Source organism: Mus caroli, unplaced genomic scaffold (assembly GCF_978045245.1).
Source record: "Mus caroli unplaced genomic scaffold, Mus_caroli_1 scaffold_10, whole genome shotgun sequence".
Lineage (NCBI taxonomy): Eukaryota > Metazoa > Chordata > Mammalia > Rodentia > Muridae > Mus > Mus caroli.
In genome coordinates this window covers 9,268,637-9,289,595 of record NW_028227265.1, presented here as the reverse complement: position 1 = coordinate 9,289,595, position 20,959 = coordinate 9,268,637, and the positions used below count along the sequence as shown (strand labels likewise).

General features: G+C 54.1%; 2 protein-coding genes across 5 annotated transcripts in view; one reads left to right on the top strand and one right to left on the bottom strand.

Annotated features, from left to right (window-relative positions):
* The window catches only part of Kiaa0513 (KIAA0513 ortholog), a 65,433-nt gene extending 58,112 nt beyond the window's left edge, over window positions 1–7,321 (top strand). For all 4 annotated transcript variants that reach the window (XM_029480493.2, XM_085843547.1, XM_021169905.3 and 1 more), the window contains 3 exons: window positions 2,007–2,087; window positions 2,355–2,449; window positions 3,261–7,321. In XM_029480493.2, the coding sequence (XP_029336353.1) occupies window positions 2,007–2,087; window positions 2,355–2,449; window positions 3,261–3,310 (226 nt within the window). In that variant the 3' untranslated portion in view covers window positions 3,311–7,321. The remainder of the gene's footprint in view (window positions 1–2,006; window positions 2,088–2,354; window positions 2,450–3,260) is intronic.
* A 1,313-nt stretch (window positions 7,322–8,634) lies between these two features.
* Window positions 8,635–19,218, bottom strand: Cibar2 (CBY1 interacting BAR domain containing 2). The gene is made up of 9 exons (XM_085844257.1): window positions 19,064–19,218; window positions 16,555–16,789; window positions 14,344–14,412; window positions 14,155–14,256; window position 13,917; window positions 12,049–12,158; window positions 10,855–10,968; window positions 9,630–9,731; window positions 8,635–8,935 (listed from the first exon to the last, which is right to left on the bottom strand). The coding sequence occupies exons 1-9, from the start codon at window positions 19,081–19,083 to the stop codon at window positions 8,810–8,812; spliced, it is 879 nt and encodes a 292-aa protein (XP_085700383.1). The 5' UTR covers window positions 19,084–19,218; the 3' UTR covers window positions 8,635–8,809.
* Window positions 19,219–20,959: the final 1,741 nt, after the last annotated feature.

The following is a 20,959-nucleotide window of genomic DNA, read 5'->3' as shown; positions in this document are numbered from 1 at the left end:
CTGCGACACATATTTAGAGTAAAAGCCACACCCACACCTAAAGAGTTGTGAACCCAGGTAGCTTTCCTTGGAGCCTGGGTGTGTGTCGTGTTTCATGGTTCACCGCTGTGCTACTCTGATGGCCCTTGCTGCTATGGCTTTCCAGTAGCCATGAGGAACATTCAGGCCTGGCATCTCCTCACAGTAGCAGGCCCCCACCATCTCTCAGAGAATGCTAAGACAAACCATCTTCCTAGGAACAGCTCAGGCCCATCATAGCCTCCCCAGACAACTGAGCAAGCTCATGATACTGGTCCAGTTTCCTATTCTGAATCCAATCGAAAACACTACCAGCTGCCTGGGCCTCACAAGCCTCCTCACTGGAGCTCAAGTGGCTAACTGGCCAGGACAGTCCTACTAGAGAGTAGCTCAGGCCCCCCAGGCTCCAGCAGCCATCTTCTTCAGTGACTTCTAACTGCAGATTCCTTTCCATCACCCAGTCCCAAAGGTTTCCATCACGTGCTGAACACACACACACACACACACACACAAGCTTAGATTGGTGATCTATGTTCCATATATAGGACATTCATTGACAGGGCCTTAACTCAGCTCTCAGGGAGCAACTAGATAGCAGGTACCAGCCAGGCCAAGTTCTCATGACCTTCCACCCTTTCATCAGAAGTCAGGTGACACCTTAGTTTTAGTCCTTTCCACAGCAAGGAGAGTCACTTCCTCATGGGGTCAGGCATGCAGGATCGGGGCCGGTATGCCACACTCTGAGAGTACTGTACTGTGCACATGTGTGCATGGCCGGTTGCTGGGTGGTACACGGTTGTTTGTACTTAAACAGCCTCACAGCGAGTGATGGAAGGCCGCACTGTCCCTCCAGTGCGTTCTGGGATCTTCTTAGAGGTGCTGCCTGAGCTTGTAGAGGCCGCAGGTGAGCTCCATCCTGGTGAGATGCGGCAGTCAGTGGCCTGGGCCGGGCTTTTGTCCCTTTGCTTTGTTCTTTCTCTCCCTTCCTTCTGCTTCTCCATGACTGAGAGCTCCTCCCTCCATGCTCCGTCTTCTCTCCTTGTGTTCTGATCTTCTCTCAGCCTTACTTTAGTTAGGGTCATCCACGCTGAGGCTTTTCTTTGGAGGCAGTGGGCCACAGTGAGCATCCCCTCCTCTCGGAAGCTGTGTATCTGTCTCTGAGTAGCAGGGTCTGACTTCACGTGGGCAGCGAGCACAGACACAGGGGGCTTCTAGGCCCTCTGAGGAGGTGGCCGCTCCAGGAGCCTCACTGCCCAGTGAGGGGAAAAGCCAGGGTGATGTGTGACATGATGGTCTTTCTGGGGTAGCGGCAGAGGTGTTAGCATAGACACCTTCCTGTCCTGGGCCTTCCCTCTACACAGGGCAGGTGGGTGCTCAAAAGAACACCCCAACATTACCCGAGTCCTCATCCCATGCCACCTGCTCAGTGCAGAGAACAAAAAGAGTTCTTAGAGACTGTTCACCACTCCACTGCCCCACTGGGCTCTAGAGTTTGGGCCGGCTTCATCATGCCCACATGGTCACAGGCCAGTGCCAGGAGGCCTATAGGAAAAATGTGGAGTGTTTCCTCAGTGGTATGTGGGGAAGGGAACAGCGTCTATGTGGAAGGGACACTGTGGCTGTCAGTCTCAGGCTCCCCATTCTTATGTCTCCTGTAGATGTTGCCTTGTGCATCTGGTCCCAGGACACCAGGTCCTAGCCCAAGTTTCCTTGGCCATTGTATAGACCAAGTCCTTGGGAAGGCTGTGGGTGGCCAAGGCTCTCCCAGGTCTCCAGATCAATAGGATGTTGTTAGCTTTGTTTCGGGCAGGGAATAAACACCTAAAAGTGTGTGGGGCTCCCCCAGCAAATAGCAGGCTCTGGTGGAAATGACCTGCCAAAGCAGATCCCTATGCATCCAAGGGCAGTGCAGACTACCAGCTCCACAGAGCAGGGAGGGAGGGTCCCAGGCCATTCTGAAGCCCATCCCATCTTTCCTGTGCCCACAGGGAGAAATGGTGCCACATGACCCAGGAAGAACGGGATGACAGCCTGCGCTTCAACGAGAACATCACCTTCGGGCAGCTGGGGTGAGAGCTATGAAGCCAGCCTGGGCTGCCTGGGGCAGTGTAGTGGGTCTAAGTTCTGAGGAGCACAGGGCTGGGTGCTCGGTCCTCCTCTTGATCCTTGGGGTGGGGGTGGAGGGGTAGGGGTACTTAAGAAGTATGGGTGACATTTTCACCGGATACTGCTCCAGGTGCCAGCCATCCCCATCCTCCCCTGTGTTAGAGCCCAGTATCTTGGCTCCCTCTTCTGGGCTGTCAGGAGGGTAATGGCCATGGGTGTTTTTCCTCCAGCACGTTCACCCACAACATGCTGGCCTTTGGCTTGAACAAGAAGCTATGCAGCGACTTCCTGAAGAAGCAGGCTGTGATTGGCAATCTGGATGAGGGTAAGCTGGCCTGGAGATACTGGGGGTGGGGAGCCAGAGCAAGCCCTCTATAGTGGGACTTCCCACCCTGTCAGAAGGAGGGCATCAGTCACAGAAACCTGTCTCCCTGGCTTGCCTTCTTTCCCGAATCCATGGAACATATTCTCTGGCTGTACAACTGGAAGTTATTTCTGCTGAGGGATGGCAGGTGGCGCATAATGCAGCCAGGTCCGAGATGGGTCTGGCAGTCTGTGTTACTTGTGCAGAGCAAATCCCTGGTCACAGTTGGTGCCTTCTAGAGTGCCACTTGTTTTGCCCCACACTGTCAGGGCAGCATGGCGGACAGTGGGGAATTCTGAGCTTTCCCGGAGTCCTTCTCTGTCTCACCCGAGAGTCTCTGACCTCAGTGCAGTCTGGCACTGCAGCCAGATTTGCCGCTGCTGCTTCCCCTGGGCTGAGGCCTGACACTTACACCTATGCTCTGATGAGCCAGTAACTCGCTCCCGCCCTCATCCCCAGCCAGGCAGAGAGGCTGTGTGAGCACAGGGACATTTGCAGCCATTGAGCAGCCTCAGTGTCTCATCCCTCTCCAGACGGCCGTCAGAGCTCAGCGTGCCTTCTGTCGGCTGCTTGGGGCCACACTCCACACATGACACCATTCCTGTAACACCCATGTTCCTGAGAACAAATGCCTACTTCCACCTGTGTGTTCCTGGAGACACGCAGTGCACTGGTGACATGGCCAGCAGCCTCATCCCTGACCTGCGTACAGACTGAGCCATGCCATTCCTGAATGCCGTCTCCTCTGGAATAATCCTGTTCTCTTTTCCAGAGCAATATAAGCTGCTAAGTGACCACATCGAGCAAATGGCCACAGAGTAGGAGATCAGCACATGCTCTTCTCCTAGGATCTGTCACCCCAGTGATGACCCTGCATGACACCAGCAGCACCCAGAGCCGCTCCTTGCTGCCCTAGAACTAGCAGTTAAAAAACTCCAGAAGCCTGTCTCCCCTGCCTGTGTCTGCTCTCCCTCTATGTCTATGGTGTCCCCTGGGTTACACAGCTAAACGTGAGGGACCATCTACCCCCACCTATCCTTGAGCACCAGGCTTGTGAGATGAGACAGAGGGTGGAGGAAGCCATGAGGGATGGTCCCCACGGTTCCTGCCGAGAGCCACAGACATGTGGTTACGGAGGCGCAGGAGGGGATCCACACAGCTGCGACGTGAGGACAGAATCAGTGCTGTGAATGACAGCCTGCCACTCCCTGCCACAGGACTCCCTGTGAGCTGTACAGAAGGACCATGGAGCCTTCCTGAAAGGCCTCGGCTGTCTGCTCTTCTCCACCTCCTCATGGGATAGGAACTGAAAGAGAACTCAAGGGTTGTCACTTTCCTAGAGGGTGTGAGCGTTCTGCCAGCCACAACCATGTCTCAGACTCAAGAGCTCCGTCAACAGAATCTCGGAACTGGCCACCCAACACAGTCTCTCCCTCAATAGCACAGAATGTCCTTCAGCTCCCAGGCCGCAGCAACACATGCAGTGGGACGCAGGAAGCGTGGGGGAGCCTTCTCCTCGGCAGCTCTGGGGGGACAGAACTAAGAACAGCGGTTCAGCCAGAGCACACAGAATGGATCTGACTGAGGGAGGAGACCACGGGAAAGCAAGGTTGCCTGGTAGCTCCAGCCCACAGTCCTCTCCTTCTGAAGGACCCACAGCGATCTGCCTCCTCAGCATCCAGCGTACTGGCTCCAGAGCTGCTGTTCCCATCCACGCCAGTGGCCTCGGTCCCTTCTGTGCCAGGCATTCTGGTCACCGACCTTGAACTAGGCCTGCAGGCTCTCCTGTCAGCCCGCATCACCTCACCCTTCTCTGTCCCTCAGCCTTCAGTCACATTTATTCATGGTCTGCCTGTGAGCGCAGTGGGTTCTCTCCTGACAGCTGTGAACTCAGCTGGTGTGGGCGAGCCTTTCCTGCGGGAAGAACCTCCCAGGGATGGCCAAAGGAGAGCAGGATAGGCAAAGCTGTGGGATGTACATTTCCTGGATGTCGGGGGTGACCGAGACAGTACATCAATCCCTGAGCTATTCAAGCAAATGCCCCCGATGGCATAGTGTGTGCCAACCGGTACACCTGACTCAGCATTAGGATCCTATAACCATGCCTGTCCCCGCTCTGTGTTTTAGGGAAGTGACATAAAGTGAGGTCGCCCTTGCTAAGTCCTGCTGTCCTCTCGAGGACCTTCCTCAGCTGTGCAAGCATGGGGGCCTCTCCTTGCTCCTCCCAGTCCTGCACTGGCATGAGTTCGGGGGTAGGAGGACATGACTCCAGGGTGCTGGGAGATGCACCAGTCTTGCGCAGCAGCCCCTGTGGTCTGGCCTCTGCCTTGCCCTCATGCAGCCATGAACCGCCTTAAGGGGAAGAGTGCCAATGGTCTTCATGGAGTTCAGAAGTGACTTTGAGACTGTCCCTGCTGACCTTTTGAGATAGTCACTTAAGGAAGGATGGCTCTCTCTCATCTGTCTCTTCTTCCTTATTGTTGCAGATCTAGCTCCACAGAGTCAGAAAGTTCTGACCCACATTAGACCCACGTGCGCTGCTAAGGCCATGGTAACACTCTGGGACAGGGCAGCCATTGATGGGAGCAAAGCTTGCAGGTGCCTGGAGGTGGTCCCACCATTGCCTGCAGATGTCTTTCCTCTGTTCACAGTTAGGTTTAGTGAGCATTTCATGTCAGGGAGCCTCTGGCCAGTGTCTCTGGGAGGTCACTAATCTACCCCTGAGGTACCCTCTCTTTCGGTCGTAGCTTTCTCCGAGGGCCCCAACAAGCAAGCATAAACCGGGCTTGCTGGCCAGCACTCCTTGGCTCCCCTGCCGAGCTCATGAACCACAGACAGACAGTTCAGATTACCTGGATAATCCCAGGCGGTATCTCCAGTCTATGCTGGTAGTGGCCCAGATCTATGCAGGCCCATTAGCACACATTCAAACCTTCCAGGGCTGTGACCTTCAAAGCTGTGTAAATCAGTGTCAAGCACATTATAGTGTTTGCCCTCACAGGAAAAAAAAAAAGTCCCCTGTTCTGACAGCAGGCCAGTGGTGGGCTGTCACTCTGCTGTGATCAGCTCTGTTAGGTTATTGTGGGTTTTAGAGGCCGAGCACGGCGACCTCCAGGCCACCTCTGCAGAGTGACTAGCCACAGGCAGAGCTGCATTGTGGTATATACACTGAGAGATCTGCCTTGTTCACCTGCCAGACTGGGATTTTCCTCTCATCTAAGACACAAAGAGACTGAGGAGCTCAGCGTCTCAGGAGGACTGGAGGACAAGCTCCATCTGCAGAGGAAGGAGGTCTTCCTAGCTGAGCCTACTGTACATCTGCAGTCCCTCACTCAGGAGATGGAAGCAGGAGGATCAAGAGTTCAAGGTCATCCTTGGTTACATAGGGGGTTCAAAGCCAGCCTGGGCCCAATGAAACCTGGTCTCAAGAAAACCAAACCAAACCAATTAAATATAATCCTAAGAATACAGGGTGGGCTTAGAGCCAGTGTCTCCGCTTGAGATGGAATGGCATTCCCAGCCTGCCTTGTCACTCCTCACCTGAGAGGAAGCAGTGGGTGGTCTGACTCTGCAGCTCAGAGATACAGGAGGCTTCAGGGACAGTGCCCTACTCTAGAAACACCTGCCACTCTAGATAGTTAGTGTGAGGGATCCAGGCTTGTGTGAGGGGAAGAATGTGGAAAGCTGAGGTCTAATTGTGGTGACATTAGCCGTCCCAGGCCACAAGCCATACCCAGCCTTGACCTTCCTGGGTCACTCTGACCAGTTTGTTTTTCCATTAGGGAGGGAAGGTCTGGGCCTGCTTAGCAAGAACCGCTTTATTCCGGTTCCCATACCACATTCAGCCGGCCAGGAGATGAGCACTAGAGGAAAGCAGTAGGAAGGGACTCTAGGAGGTGGCACTGGCTCCACAGCCTCTGGGAAGTGACAGAGATGCTTCAGCTCCAGGTTCCTGCCCCTGCTGCTCCCACCTTCCAAGCCAGTTGCTTCCAAGCCTGCTCACTCATCTCAGCTCCAGCCGCACAGCCACAGCCTCAGGTCTGTTTAGCTTGGGAAGCCACAAGTGGATGCCTGTGTTCATGGGCCTCCCCTGGGAGTTAGTGATTTGGGAGACCAGCCTCACTGCAGACTCCAGGCTCTGACAGGTAGTGGCCTGGGCCCAGCTGCAAGCCATGCTCCCCTGAGCTATAACCCCAGAGACTCTGCACTTTATCTAGAAAGGATCCCCTCCCTATGGATTGCCTTGGTTTTGACCCTGAGCTAAGGCTGGCCCTATTCCATCCTTCCTAGATGATGGGTGTGTTAATGGGAGGAAGGAAAGAGAGCCTGCCTGGGGAAGGTTGGCTTACAGCCACCCTTGCAAGAAGTGCTGGTATAGGGTCAGCTGGGGAGAAGAGCCCTGGTCGGTGGCCTTGGATTGTCACTTCTTTCAGGATAAAGATCCCTTGGGGTGGGGGGGGAGTTGGACGTTTGACTGCTAGGAGATCCTAGAGGCTCAGACAGCAGGCATGTATGCCCATGAGGAATATGTGAGGACCTGGACCGCTGGCTGCCTCAGCGTACCTGTAGAGCTATCTGTAGAGACTCTACCTGCAGTCTGCTCTCTCTTGGGGTTCCACACCCATTTCTTGCCAGCAGCTCCCAGTGATGCTGTGTTTTGTATGTTAGTTACACAACTTGGTGTCCTGCCAGGTCATATTCTAAAATTAAGGCTGAGAAAGGTGTGAGGTCGAAGATCTCAGGCAGCGCTGTTTCCTGTGAAGAAAAAAAAAAAGTGTATATACCCATAGATATAGTACTTTGTCTTGTCAGGAGGTGGAAACCGAAATAAATTATCTTTTAAAAAGAAGTCAGATTAACTTCTTTTCATGTATCTGTGAGGACTTCACGGGATACATAGTCACGTCACTGGCCTTACAGAAATAGATACCCCCACCCAACTCTGACTTGCCTGACTAGACAGACTGGAGGCTAGGTTAGGGTTTGCCTGGGGACAGAATGTGGCCTGCTACTTGGACATATGAACCTCCCTGGACCTGATCACCACCTGTCCTATGGGGCCAGAATTGGTGTCTGATACCTGTCACTTCCCAGGTAGGAGAGGGGAGTGTTCTGGCTCAGAGAGGAGGCAGGGTCAGGAGGTGCCTTGATTCCTAGGTGTTGACCAAGACTGATCGCTCATACAAGCTGTCTGTGGAACAAAGTTGCAAAGGACAGAGACATCTCTTCAAAGTCTAGGGCTCTGCCATGCTTACGAAGCCCTCATACTTCCTAGGGAGTAGATCCCCCAGATACCCTGAAAATTGAGCCAAGGGCTCATTCCACATATGCTCCCAATGGCCCCCATCTATCCTTTGTTTATCCCCACGTTGGATCTCTGTGTGTCCATGGCTCCCTAGCCAATGTATATATACATCATGACATGTCTGTGTCATGGCTGAGTTCAGTACACGTCTGCCAACTTCATGAACCAAAGAGTTAAGCCGGGCGTGGTGGCGCACACCTTTAATCCCAGCACTTGGGAGGCAGAGGCAGGCGGATTTCTGAGTTCGAGGCCAGCCTGGTCTACAGAGTGAGTTCCAGGATAGCCAGGGCTACACAGAGAGAAACCCTGTCTCGAAAAACCAAAAAAAAAAAACAAAAACAAAAAAAAAACCAAACAAACATGAACCAAAGAGTTAAGCTCTGGGGACCCCCAGAGAAAAGCCTGCAGACAATCTTTGTGGAGGGCTTGGGAGGCAGCCACTGTAAGGACCCTGATCTTCCAGAGCGGGCATTTGGGCACAGACCTTTGTGCACAGGGAGAGAACATCATATAGAACCAAAAGCAGACACCAGGCATCATGGCCACCGGAATAGTAGCTGATCGTGACTGCACCTGGCCAGAGGCTGGGCAAGGTCTGCATGGCCCTTCCTTCACAGCCTTAGGACCTCTGACACCTGACACAGTTGTGCCTTGCCCTCTCCCACCCGATGTGGCTTATGACTTCCGGGCTGGCAGGTCTAGGCCTCTGCAGCCTTAGCTTCCCAGCTGGCAGTACTTGACCAGGAAGACCTCAGAAACTCATCCACCATGCTTTTAGCATTCACACAAGTGCGTCCACTCCTGGCCGCCAAATGAAATCAGAAAACAGACAAAACATGGATGCAGTTGAGATTCACATATCTTTTACTGACACCAGGAGTATAGGCCTGTAGAGCGGCCTGCTGTGCCAATAAAGAAAGCAAGACCCCAGGGAATCCCTGACCCTGAGAACACAAGCAGAATGCACCAAGGTCCAGGCCAGCCTATGCCTTCCACCTGCCACTGGGATCCTCTTCCTAGTCTCGGAGTCCTTGCTGTTGTCCCTTGAGGTCCTCCAGGGGGATCTCCTCCACAGAATCAACCTCACTGTCCTCTTCACCTCCAGCCTCCTTCCCCTGGCGTGCCATGGTACTCTGAGCACTCTAGATGGCAGAAAGAAAAGTCACAACCGCAACATCCAAACCAGGAGTGACCACGAGTTGGAGAGGTGGCTCTCCTATACCACTATAAAGAGTGACTTCAGCCATAAGCCACCAGGCAGGCGAGGCCAAGAGAGAGTGGGGCTACCAAGCAGGGAAATGGCGTTTGCAGAGAGAGTCCAAATTCTTCACTGGGCGTAGGACCTTCATGAAACTCAGTGACAGACCCTTGCACTGGTCACCTCCCCTCACAAGGGCCACCTCTCTTCACAGTCATTACTTCCCCTCCCTGTGACTCTGAGGCCATGCCTGCCCTGGTCACGTCTTACTTACAGGCACCACCAGTTTCCCTGACATTGTTAGCCTAGGGCTGATGAAAGCAAGCGTCTCCCGAGCCAACAGGTGACATTTGGTGCGTGTGATTTATTCCTAACATCTGAGAAGATCTGAATCTGCCTGTGGCCCAGGTGAAATAAAGTCTGACCTGCCGTGGTGCCAGAGCTCCCCCTCCTGCCTCCATGCCCCACTCCTGTGCACTCCCCTCAGCGTGCCTCTGAGGGGGTGAGCACACCACACAGGTGGACATGGCAGTCCCCCCAAGCAGTGCCACGACTGCTGCAGTTGTCAGGTGTCCATCCACTTCCCTGGCTTCTTCCCTTTGTCCCTGGATTAACTCCAGTGATATGTCCATGCTTACCTGGCTGGCCAGAGGCCAGGGGACAGATGGAGCGGGGTTGGTGTCTGTGAGCGGCCGAGCTTCACCATGCCCGTAAATTCCACGTGTCTTGGCTCTGAAGTCCTGCCAAGGAAAGATCAGGGTGGCTGGATCCAGCTTCAAAGCCCGGGAATGGGGTAGGAAGCAAAGGTGAGAGGGGCTATGCAGCATCTCTGGGCACTTCCTGTTTGCTGTCTCATGGACCCCACAGCGGCCCCCTGAGGAGATGTTCTAATTCTAACCCCTTCAAAGAGATGGGAAAACTGAGGCCCCAAGACCTAGGTAACAGTCACCCAGGACAATGGCTGGCTCAAAATCACTCTCAACCCCTGAAAGAGTATTGTAGAGCTGAGACTTGGGCCGCATGCCTGTAACCCTGGCACTGAGGAGTCTAAGGCAGGGGGATCATGATTAAGGCTATCATGGACCCTAGAGATGAATGAACCTTGGGAGACTATGAGGTTTGTCTATAGCCTTCTGTGTGGTTTTATAGCTTATGTAAAAAGCCTTTGATGGATCTTTCATCTCCCCGGTCTGTTCCCAAGTGCCAGACTTAGTGGGTCACCTGTAGCATCCTGGCAGAAGCATACAGAGTAACTTCCTCGTGCTCCCCTCCCCCAAGGCTTTAATGCTCCTCCCCACCCCCCACCCCCCAAGGCTGCTGGCTGATGTGAACAATGCACCACAGGGAATCTGGGGCCGGGCCAGGCTGTGGGCTGTGTAGGCTCCAATCACCAGGCTCTACACCCATAAAACCCCACACTGCTTCCCAGGGCTCCTTTCCCCTTGCGCAGGCTCTGCCTCTGGAAGACAGCTACTGCCGCCATCCCCCAACCCCCGCCCTCCACCATTTGTAAAATAGCCCTGCTCCAGACTGTGACATGAAGCCACAAGACAAAGCCACAGGCGAGCGGCTCACAGCAGCAGGTTTGGGGCCCCCGAGCTCTGTAGACGAAGCTTGCTGTGAATCTAATCCGTGCGCCTGTGCGGCTGGGGACAGTCAGTCAGTGCTTTGCGCTGAGTGCCAGCCATGGTGGCTTTTATCCCCGCTGTTCCTATTCAGTTCTAAATAGTCCTGTGGTGCTGAGCAGATGACATCCCAGGTCACCAGAGGAAGATTCCCCAGCAGGGGTGGCACCCGAACCGGGTGTTTGAAACAGCTCAGCCGCAGAGCAAGCCAGATAGAAACCACTGAGGTGAGACCCACCTGCAGGTCCTTCTCCAGGTCATAGTTCTCCAAGGTCTGGAAAGCGCTGGAATACACCTCCACCGCCTTCGCGTGGAAAACCATCTCGATGGTCACAAAGTCAGAGAAGATTCTCTGCGGGAGAGAAGCCCATGTCAGCGGAACAGTGTAACAGCACCATACAAGGTCACACCATGCCCCCCCCCAGCCTTTTAAAGTTTTGGGGCATAGCCCCGTATCTAGAGGCAAGAAGACCCCAAAGGTGCCAAATCCCTTTCACATTACAAAACAGTGGTTGTTTAAAATACCTCTCATCTAAGCCTGCACCAGTTCCTAGCTTCATTCATATAGATACTCATTCATTCATTCATTCCACCAATAATTCCCCAATTCCCCAATAATTCACTAATAATACCCACCACATATCCCAAGCCCTGGATCTAGAGGCCAAGTGGTCTAGGGTCTAGTTGATCTTCTGAACCACAGAGATGAGAGAGATAAACCCAATACAGGGGGCCTGATCCAGGGCAAAGCCTAAGTCTCTGAGTAGAGTCTGTCACAGGAGACAGAAAGGCAATTCTCTTGGGAGGAATTATTCTTTGTTCTTAGGCCAAGGTAAGCCACCCAGAGGTGTGAATCACAAGAGTGACTGACCCATCTGTTGGTCAAGAGGTTCATGAGGTCGAAGAGTGGACAAGAGTGAACTGGAGAATGAGGTAGGCAAGGATATCCATGGTCAGTCAGCCCTGCAAGAGCAAATTCCTTGAGACCTCTTGCAAGACCTGGGGCTTGACCTAGTCTTCCGTGGCATTGGGGGCAGGGTGGTCTGGTGGAGATTAAGGGGACTCTGTTGGCCTCACAGCTTGTCAGCATGGCTGCTTTCTAAAGAGTGTTTAGAGTCTGAGGGGGCAGCTAGGACTTCTTGTGGACACAGGTGAGAAAGAAGAGCAGGCACAGGAGAGGATGATGGGACAGAGCTCTACCTCAGCGCTCTCCTGGTTGGGGGCCATGTCCAGAGCACCGAACAGCTGGGTGAGGAAGGATGGCCTGCCCTGAGCAGATAGCCTCTCAGCTGCGCCTGAATCAACTCTCCCCACAGCCCTGGCCACAGAAGGGCAGGCGGTCACAACACTGCACACGCATATACTGTCAAACACAGGCATGCGCATGCACCCACACAGGGGCACACAGTCGCCCAAAGCTGCCACTGCCTACCCGGAGGTCCTTCAGTTTCTGTTCCTGGAAGGCATCCACAGTCTCCACTAGATGGTGGGTAGAACGGTTGGTGTCCACTGAGGCCCTCTGTGCACTGGTCTCCGCCTGGCCTCAGGGTCACAATAGGTACAAAGTGTTACAGGGTGGTCCCGGCCCCTCGATACTCTCTATTCTGGGTTGTTCTAGGTCTTCTTTGGGGAATTTTCTCCTGCCTCGTGGGGTCTCTGAATTTGGTCACTGAAGAAATGGTCAGGCGGGACCATGGTAAAAGGTTGGTCACGAGTTGAATAGACCTACTTCATAGCTATGTGACCTCAGATGTCACTTAACTTCTCTGAACTTCAGTTTCCTTGCCTAAAACTGGGTGTTGGTAAGGAGACCTGGGAGAATCAGATGCAAGAGGTGCGAAGTCACTTCACAGTGTAGCCCAAGCTTTGCTTGTGAGAAGCCTTGAGGGCCCCGCACCCATCCCCAGCACCGCTAACAATTATCATTCCACAATTATCATTCCGAGGTGGGCACTTGTGGGTCTGGGCTTTATTCCATGGGGTCTTCATATTCTTGGTAACTGATTCTACTCAGGGCCGGTTGTGCATGAATGGCTTGCTCCCTCCTTGTAGAGTAAAGCTGCCTGTAGGCTAAGCCTGAGCACGTTCACTGGAACTGAGTTCTGAGTTTGGCATTTAAGGCCACGTGTGACACTGAGGAAGCCACCTCCATGGCCCTCACTTTCCTCTTCTTTAGAATATGGCCCTAACACTAACTAAATGCTTATGAAATGGTGGGACAGGGGAGTGAGGGGCTGGCATTCAAAAGGTTCCCAATAGAGGAGGAGACCCGGCCTCTAAACAGATGGGTGACCAGGAGGGAGGGCTCTGGCAGAGCCTAGGATAAAATTTGGAGGTGCTCACTCCAGGCTGAAAGCCATGCCTGACCCCCTTGCTTCCTCATGTTACAGAATGGACTCTAGGATGGTGGATCCAAAGATGCCTGCCTCCTAAGCCCTGTGCCAGTCCACAGGTCACCAGACATCGTAAGGCATACTGCAGGCTCCATCATCCCGTGCACTGCTGACCTGACCTGAGCCTTTGTGATCCTGAATTCTCTGATAAACCAACAGGAGTGAGCTGGAGGGGAACTGGAGAAAGGCTGACAGCAGAGGAAAGGTGGCAGGTGGGGACAAGGACTGAGGAGCCCAGAGGGGGTGTGGCCTAGATTCTGGGAGGAGTGGAGCCAATCCCCTAGATTCCTAGAGGAGTAGCCTGCCTACACATGAAGAGGTCAGAGGGCCCCACAGTGGATTCTGACCCTAATCTGTGAGGAATGTGTGTGTGTGTGTGTGTGGTGTGTTTGTGGTGTGTGTGGTGTGTCTCTGTGTGTGTGTCTCTGTGGTGTTTGTGTGTGTGTGGTGTGTGTGTGTGTGTGTGTGTGTGTGTGTAAGCCAGCTAGACTGTGACTATCACGGCAACACCCTCCCACATGACAATCCAAAATATCCCCAGGGATCAAAGCAAAACAATGACTTGGGTCCACGAAGAGCCACTCTGAATGAAGCCTATTCTAGTGACAAGCAGGGCAGAGGTGACAAGCCCTCACAATCTTGCACCCAGTTCTTAGGCAGATGGAGCTATGCAGAGATGGTAGTGGCCACCTTCTTACTGGGACTGGCACTCATACCCAAGCCTCTCTGAGCTTGCTTGGCCAGCAGACTGCGGATGGCAGTAGCTACCCTGTCATCAGGATGCAGACGACCCCACAACTGGGTGGCTTGCTGGACAGAGCCCAAATCCCCTGGCCTCAGCATCCACCCTCCCTTTGCCTCACCCTGCTGTGCTGTTCCCATGTGTCCGCTGGCCTCACCTGGTAACTCTGGCTTGATCTTCCATGAGGTTATTTTTGCCTGTCTAAAATGCCCAAAGGCTGCCTGCCTGAGGCGAAATGTGACGCCTGACACTCACCTGGGACTGAGGAAGACTGTTAAGGATTCAGGTGAAGCCAGGTGGCCTGCAGGTGGGACTACTTAACAGCCCCAGCCCCGTGGGTCTGGATCCCCAAACCCTTCAGTGCACTGCGTGGAATGGCCACCCTGCCCAGCAGGAAGGATACGATCATTTGTCGATCTGAGGGTGACTTCTGCCTCAGTTTCTCCAGCTTTTCCAGTTGTTTAATCTCGTTATTTTGGACACGTTTACATTTCTTTATATCTGCCTACACAGAAAAAGAGATACATTTCCTGGGGATGCCAAGGGGGCCAGGCCCCCCACCCCTGCACACCTTGAGGTGCACCCAGCTCACCCGGGTCTGCTTTATTTGGGCGCCATAGAGCTTCAGAGGGCTGATGACCTTGGCCTCCAGCCTCTCAACCTTCAGGGCACAGGTGGCAGCATAAGAGAAGCAGAGAAGGCATGAGCAGCGCCCGCACTCCGGGGGACACACAGGGCCCTGGGACACCCAGCATCAGGCCTGGCTCTGCCCTTCAAGGGCTCTGGCTATGTGCATAGGCTCTCTCAGTTGGTGTTCTCATCTGTGAGCTGGGACAGTGACCATGCCCCAGGGTGTCCCAGCAGGTCAGTGGGACATGTACAGAAACTAGGACAGCACCAGGCACAGAACTTCGGGGAGTGTGGCATGTTCTGGGAACGGTTTGGGTGGAGCATCCCAGAATGGCAGAACGATGACTTCAGACCCTTCTCTTTGCAGCTCTGGGTCCCAGGCTGCCCCAAGGTGCACGCATGCTTGCAAACATGGTTGGAGGTTGCAGAAAGTAAAGACTGGAGTAGAACTCAGAGCTGGTCACTCTTTCTGACCTCTAGTGGTGGGGCCAGGGGGTGCAGGAGGAAATGCAAGACCCTCAGACCTCCTGCACACCACACTACCCCCCTCCCCCCCACCGCAGGCTTCAGATTCCAGGTCCCCTTAGCAGCTGACAGCTCAGGAAGGAGAGAGAAAGGACAAGGTCCCCTTCTAGCCCACGGTGGTTTATGTTGATTATCAACTTGACACGATTACCTAGAATTACCTAGGAGATAAACTCTGGCCACATCTGTGGGGGCAGTTGCTAGACTGGATTATATTGAGATGGGAAGACCCACCCAATCGGTAGGTGCCCCCATTTCACTGGCTGGAGAGTGGAACTGAAAAAAGAGGAGAAACTGAGATGAGCAACAGCCCCTGCCACTCTGCTTCCAGACTTCAGAGACTATGTGACCAGCTGTGTCACATTAGCCACTATGACTTGACTTTCCTACCACGTAAGCCTGATAAACCCTCCTTCCTTAGATGTGAGGTGTCTGACCTCAGCAGTCACAAGCTAGCATACCTCCAGGACCTCCTAGAATCATAAGGGGTCTTGGGGTTGCACCAGCAGCAAAGGCGTTCTGGGTTGGATGGAGAAGGCCTGGATGCCAGTGTCTGGGCATGGCAGCAAGAGAGGTCTGTCTGCCTGTCATGGCTCCTGGCATCTTGGGGGGTTGGGCTTGCCAAAGAAGCAGGAGTGACAGGACCACTAGGCCACTGGTTTCCAGCTCCCTAACCCTTGAAAGGGATGATGTCGTGCTAAAGGATCATGGGAGGGGCATCCCCACCCACTCCTTGAGTTCAGAAAACTCAGTAGCAATTCCTTTTGTTGTCCCTTTAATGTTCTAAAAGTTTTAGAACAGAATGTCCTTCTTGGTGGCTGCATAAGCTCTTTCTCAGGCTCAGGGCCAGTTCTCAGCATGGAAGGCGGGGTAGAAGCCAGGCCCTGAGGCTGAATGGAGATGCTGGGTGGGGATGCTGAGGTGGGGATGCTGGGGGGGTGTGTGGACGGGGGTACTGGATGGGGATGCTGAGGTGGGGATGCTGAGGTGGGGATGCTAGGTAAAGATGCTGGGTGGTGCTCAACTGCCCAGCACAGAGCTGGAAGCTTCAATTTTCCCACTGGTTAGACCAAGAAAGGGTGCCTCATACTCGAAATTCTGGCACCCAGGAGGCTGAGGCAGGGGGCTGGCCTTGAGATCCAGGCCAGACTGTGCTACAGACTGATCTTGTCCCTAAGAAAAGGACAGCGAGCAGAGGCAGCCACCCAGGTGATCATGTGACATCTCCATGCACCATGCACCGTAAGAGAAGCTTAGCTGTCTCTTTCAAGGACAGTCACCCTCTGTCCCAAGAGCTCACACCTCCTGGCTATGTGTAGGTGTAGCAGGATCTGTCTGTCACACAACCTGTGCCATGTGTACCCCTCTGTAATGCTTAGCCATAGGAGACCTGAGCATTCATCTCTGCCAGTCATACAGGGTGTTTCTAAAAAGACATCGATCGCTCCACCGCCATCTCCTTTATCCTCTGGATTGCACAGGAATCTATGGCCCTCATGGGACTCCCAATAGGGGCTTCCAGGTCCCCTTGACTCCAGCAGCCCTCACCCAACCCCACGAAGCCCTCTAGCTCTCTACCCTGTCACCAGCATGACCACGAGGGGAGGGGATGTCCCCTGCTCGCCCTCCCGCCCAGAGCTATGATCACCTCTGCCTGCCGATAATCCTGCACTTTGGCAAGGTCCTCGGCGAAGTCTCGAATGGTGGCCCGCAGCTCAGGGTTCTCCGTGTTGGCAAAGTCTATCAGCTGCTTCACCAGCTGGTCAGCCTTGTCACGAAGCCGGGCCGTCTTGCACGTGTAGGAGGCTAGCAGTGAGCAGAACTGACCGAAATACCTCTCAGCATTTGTCACCGTGTTCTCCATGGCCCTCACCTGGCTGTCCCTGGGTGGGGGTGGGAGTGGGGGGATAGCACTAAGTGCAGAAAGGCCACGGTCACTGGAACCACCATACCCACCTCTCCAGTGGGCAAGCACCATCCAAGCACCCGGTCCTTGGGCAGTTCGGAGGAATATCGTGAGCCCAGTGAGGCAGGAGACAAGACCTGCCTGTGCCCCGTGGTTGAGCAAGAGTTGATCGATCAGGTGGGCCCTTTGTTCCCTGGGGCCTGTGAAGGGCTGCAGCACCCCACAGTCTCGTGCACACCACTGTACCAGCCACAGAAGTCTCTCTCCTCAGCCCCCTCCACACCCATGGGCCTTTTCCTGTTAGTTCCTCTTTCTCCCTTCTTAGAAGCTTTTGGGTTAAATAAATGGCCCTTTGGGAATCTATTTGAGGCTGACAGATAGTTCAAGGGTCCGGAGAAACGGCAGGTGGGGGGAGCGGGGAGGGGGACGGGACACACCATACAAGCATGGAGACCGGAGTTCAGATCCCCAGCCCCTGTGTTAAATGGGGGGGGGGAAGAGCTGAAGAGATGGCTCAGTGGTTAAGCCGGTCTATTGTTCTTGTAGAAACACCCAAATTCAGTTCTCAGACTCACAACCACCTGTAGCTGCAGCTCAGGCAATCTGTCCTCCACAGACACCTGTACTCCTGTGCACAAATCCATCTCTATATATACCTAAATGCATTACTGGTAATCTAAAAACATGAACTGGGTGTGGTTAGGCATGCCTTGAATCCCAGCACTGGTGAGGCAGAGACAGGCTGATCTCTGTGATTTTGAGACCAGCCTGGTCTACACAGAGAGCTCTAGGACAGCTAAGGACTACATAAAGAAACCCTGCCTCAAAAAACAAAACAATGCAAAATACATACACACACACACACAAAATCTTAAACAAGACAAAAGGTCAGGAGTGGCCCCCACATGCACCTGTAACTCCAGCATTGTGGGGCGCGGAGACAGAAGAATGCCTGAGTTTTTATCTGCCAGCCCAGCTCCTGATTCAGTGAGAGATCCTGTCTCAATAAATAAGGCAGAGAGCAATCGGGGGGACACCCAGTGTCTTCCTCTGTCCTCTGCACAGTGTGCACAGTGTTAGAGACACACACATACATAATTAATTTATACTCATAATTAAATTTATGCTTAATTTATACTCCCTTCCCAGTGTCTTGCATCTCGCAGTCCATTTGGTACCAAGGATGCTCTGATAGGGAGGTGATAGGGAGTTGTGGACAGCTGTGATGGCTCTCACTGGATGCTACACGATGCCATTCGACCCCACCAAGCTCCCTGCGGGATACTTGGGCTCTCTATCACCCTTACTCCTCTGCCTGGTCCCTTCTCCCTCCCACCAGTCCTGGGCTCCTCCACAGAGCTCCTTGCAGACCACTGACCACCGCATGCCACACGCTTGCCCTCTCTGACACACCTCCAGGGCACATGCCGCCTCCCACACCCCGCATCCTGCCCACAGCCAGCGTTCAGTGACAACCTGTGTGCTCAGTCTTCATAAGGGTACAGGAGGCTCCTGAGGCTTCCTGTCACTGTCCCCTCCCCTCAACCCCAGGCCGTTCCTGTCCCTTGCTGCCCTCCCTTCTCTAGAATCTAAGCCCCTCTTGTGCCCTCTAGTGGTGGCCCCTTGGCGGACCCCATAAGGAGCACTGTCTCATGCCTGCTAATGAGCTTCAACTGTAGTTTGCAAATGCCTCTGCTCACACTTCCCTAGAAGAGGTTGCTGTTGACATTTTTTTTTTTTAAATCAAGTAAACAGAAGCCCAGAGACGCAAAGCGTCCCGCCCAAGGGCATACAGCAGGCCAGACTCCAGGATGGCTGTCACTCATACACAGTTAGACAGGCAAGCCTCAGGCTCTGCGAAGCAGGCCCCATGGGTAAGGCTGGAAGCCAGCTTTTAAGGAGCATTCTGGGTGCACCCAGGACACTGGAAGTCTGAGTCCTAGGGAGACTCAAAGGCAATCAAGGAGGGCAGGTGACTGGGAGTCTGGGGCCATTAGAGGGAGCAGTGTCAAAGTCTGGGGCCTGGATTTTTGAAGGGGTTCCTAGCGGGCAAGCGAAAGCAGGGAACAGACCAGCGAGTGGCTACACTTGGTCTTCAGGCAGCACAGATTGCATTCCGGTAACCTCTATGCTTCAAGCCCTCCCTCCACTTTGAGAAGGGATGGCAGGGGGCTCACCTGCCCTCCTCCCCGATGTGGCAGAACGTGAGGATCCCACCTGCATACCCCTCCCAGCAGCGCAGGCTGCTCACCTGGAGAGGACGACGTTCATTGTGGACAGAGAGAGGCACCTGCTGCCAGGATCTTGGGGAATAAGGACAGGGCCCCAGGGGTCCCCTAGTCAGAGAGAAGGCAGCTAGTACTGGGCCCAGCTGTGTGGTCTGGCTAAGCTCAAGGGACTCTGCTGCCTGGTTGCCAGGCAACGGGCCATCCCCAGGCAAGCCCTGGGAGGAGCCCAGCTGGTTGCTGGGCAACCAGGGCCTCCCCTGCGGGGTGAGGAGGGCCAGCTTTGCCTTGGGGCTTAACCACTCTCTGAAATGAATTGGAAGTGGGACACAGAACCTTCACATGCCTTTGAATATGGTGTTCTTGGGGGTTCAAAGTGCTTGTAACCAGCAGGAACAGACAGGGAGATCCCTGAAGGGACCTTGCCTGGGACTTCACCCTGGACCCTGTTGTGTAGAGTCTCCTCCACCCTCAAGGCAGAAGGCCCGGTGGGCGGGGCATGGGAGCCAGTGTCACTGAGGGTGGGGGGAGTAGACGGTAAAGGGAAGCGAAGAAGGTGAACCGAAGGAGTGGGGGGGGGGGGAAGGCAGCAGCTCAGAGGAGTGCCTAGCGAATCAGGCAGTCCTGAGCCTCCCAGAGTATGCGACTCCCACTGTTAGACTTGGGGAAGGTGACTCCAGGTCAGAGCACTAAAAAACCCCACTGACCCGACTATATTTTACTCATGGTGAGAGGTCTGTGGGTCACAGCCCCCGTCCCGCCCCACCCCCCTTTTCACTTAAGGTGCAAAGCAGGCCTGGTGGTAGAGGCAGAGAACCCAAGGCAAGATATTGATAGTTCCACGGGACGCCTGTCACACTGGGTCGTTTTTTTTTGTGTGTGTGCGTCCCAGCTCCATCATGCTGGGATATATTTTAAACACTTAGTAAGACAGAGACGTTAAGGTCAGCTGCTCCAGATTCAAACCCCACGCCTCAGCTCTGCTGTGTGGCCTGAAAAGCAAAGCGCTGATCTCTCTAGTCTCCTAGACAATCGCCCAATAGGAACTGGAGCCCCTGCCGCAGGGATGAGGAGATAGGTGGGCTGGGCACTGGGAGCCGGTTCCCCTGTACAGTGAGCCCTCAGAGCACACCTGAGTGCTGGGTCTCTGTGGCACATGTGTTATGCCCCCCCTTTGGGGGGCAGGGACAGGTTTCCCCAGACAACACACTGGCAAATCTCTGTGTGTCCTTTACAGTACTGTGCCCTCTGTTTAGGGGCAGCCATGGCCCTGAACTCCTACAGGAGCTGTGCCAGTCCTGTGATTTTTATCTCTGAATGATGCTCTGTGTCTCCTGGCCCGTAATCCCTCCCCTCTGAGGTGTTGGCTGAATTGAAAAGTATCTCCCCAAAGTACATGTCCACCCTGGGCCTCAGAGCATCCTTACTGGAAATGGGGTCTGTGCAGACTGGCTGAGCAGATGAGTCACTCCGGCATGGGAGATGGGGCTCATTCGGAGGCTGCTGTTCCAATATGCAGAGAATCTGCCTCCTGTACCCATTGGCGGACTGTGGCTTTCTGTCTGTGGGTGAGGGGTGCCAATGCCCCAAGAATATGGCCAGCTCCTGGAGTGCAGAAATGGCTGAATCCTACCTCTGATAGCCAGTGGTGGACGACTACATCCCTGCCTCAGGCTGTCTGGGGTCTTCTCTATCTTAAGGAATCGGTTTCCTCCAGACCCCAGCTCTTCCAGCTCTTCCAGTAAATCAGCTTCGTCCCTGTCTGCCCTGTACTATAGCATGTGACCACCAGAGGGCGACAGAGACCACACTCCAGTCCTCCTGCTTAGGGTGGAGGGATTGCAGAGGGGACACAGGAGACTGGAGACACAGGTATGGCATAGGTGTGGAGGACAGACTGTGCGAGATCTCGTCATTGGCTC

Bases quoted from the DNA above. Each gene is read 5' to 3' on its own strand.
- Cibar2 (XM_085844257.1), bottom strand. From the start codon at position 19,083: ATGAACGTCGTCCTCTCCAG. The intron at 16,790-19,063 runs GTGAGCAGCCTG...ACCCCCACCCAG, and splicing joins ATGAACGTCGTCCTCTCCAG to GGACAGCCAGGTGAGGGCCA. The intron at 8,936-9,629 runs GTAAGCATGGAC...TCTGCCATCTAG, and splicing joins CCTGGCCTCTGGCCAGCCAG to AGTGCTCAGAGTACCATGGC.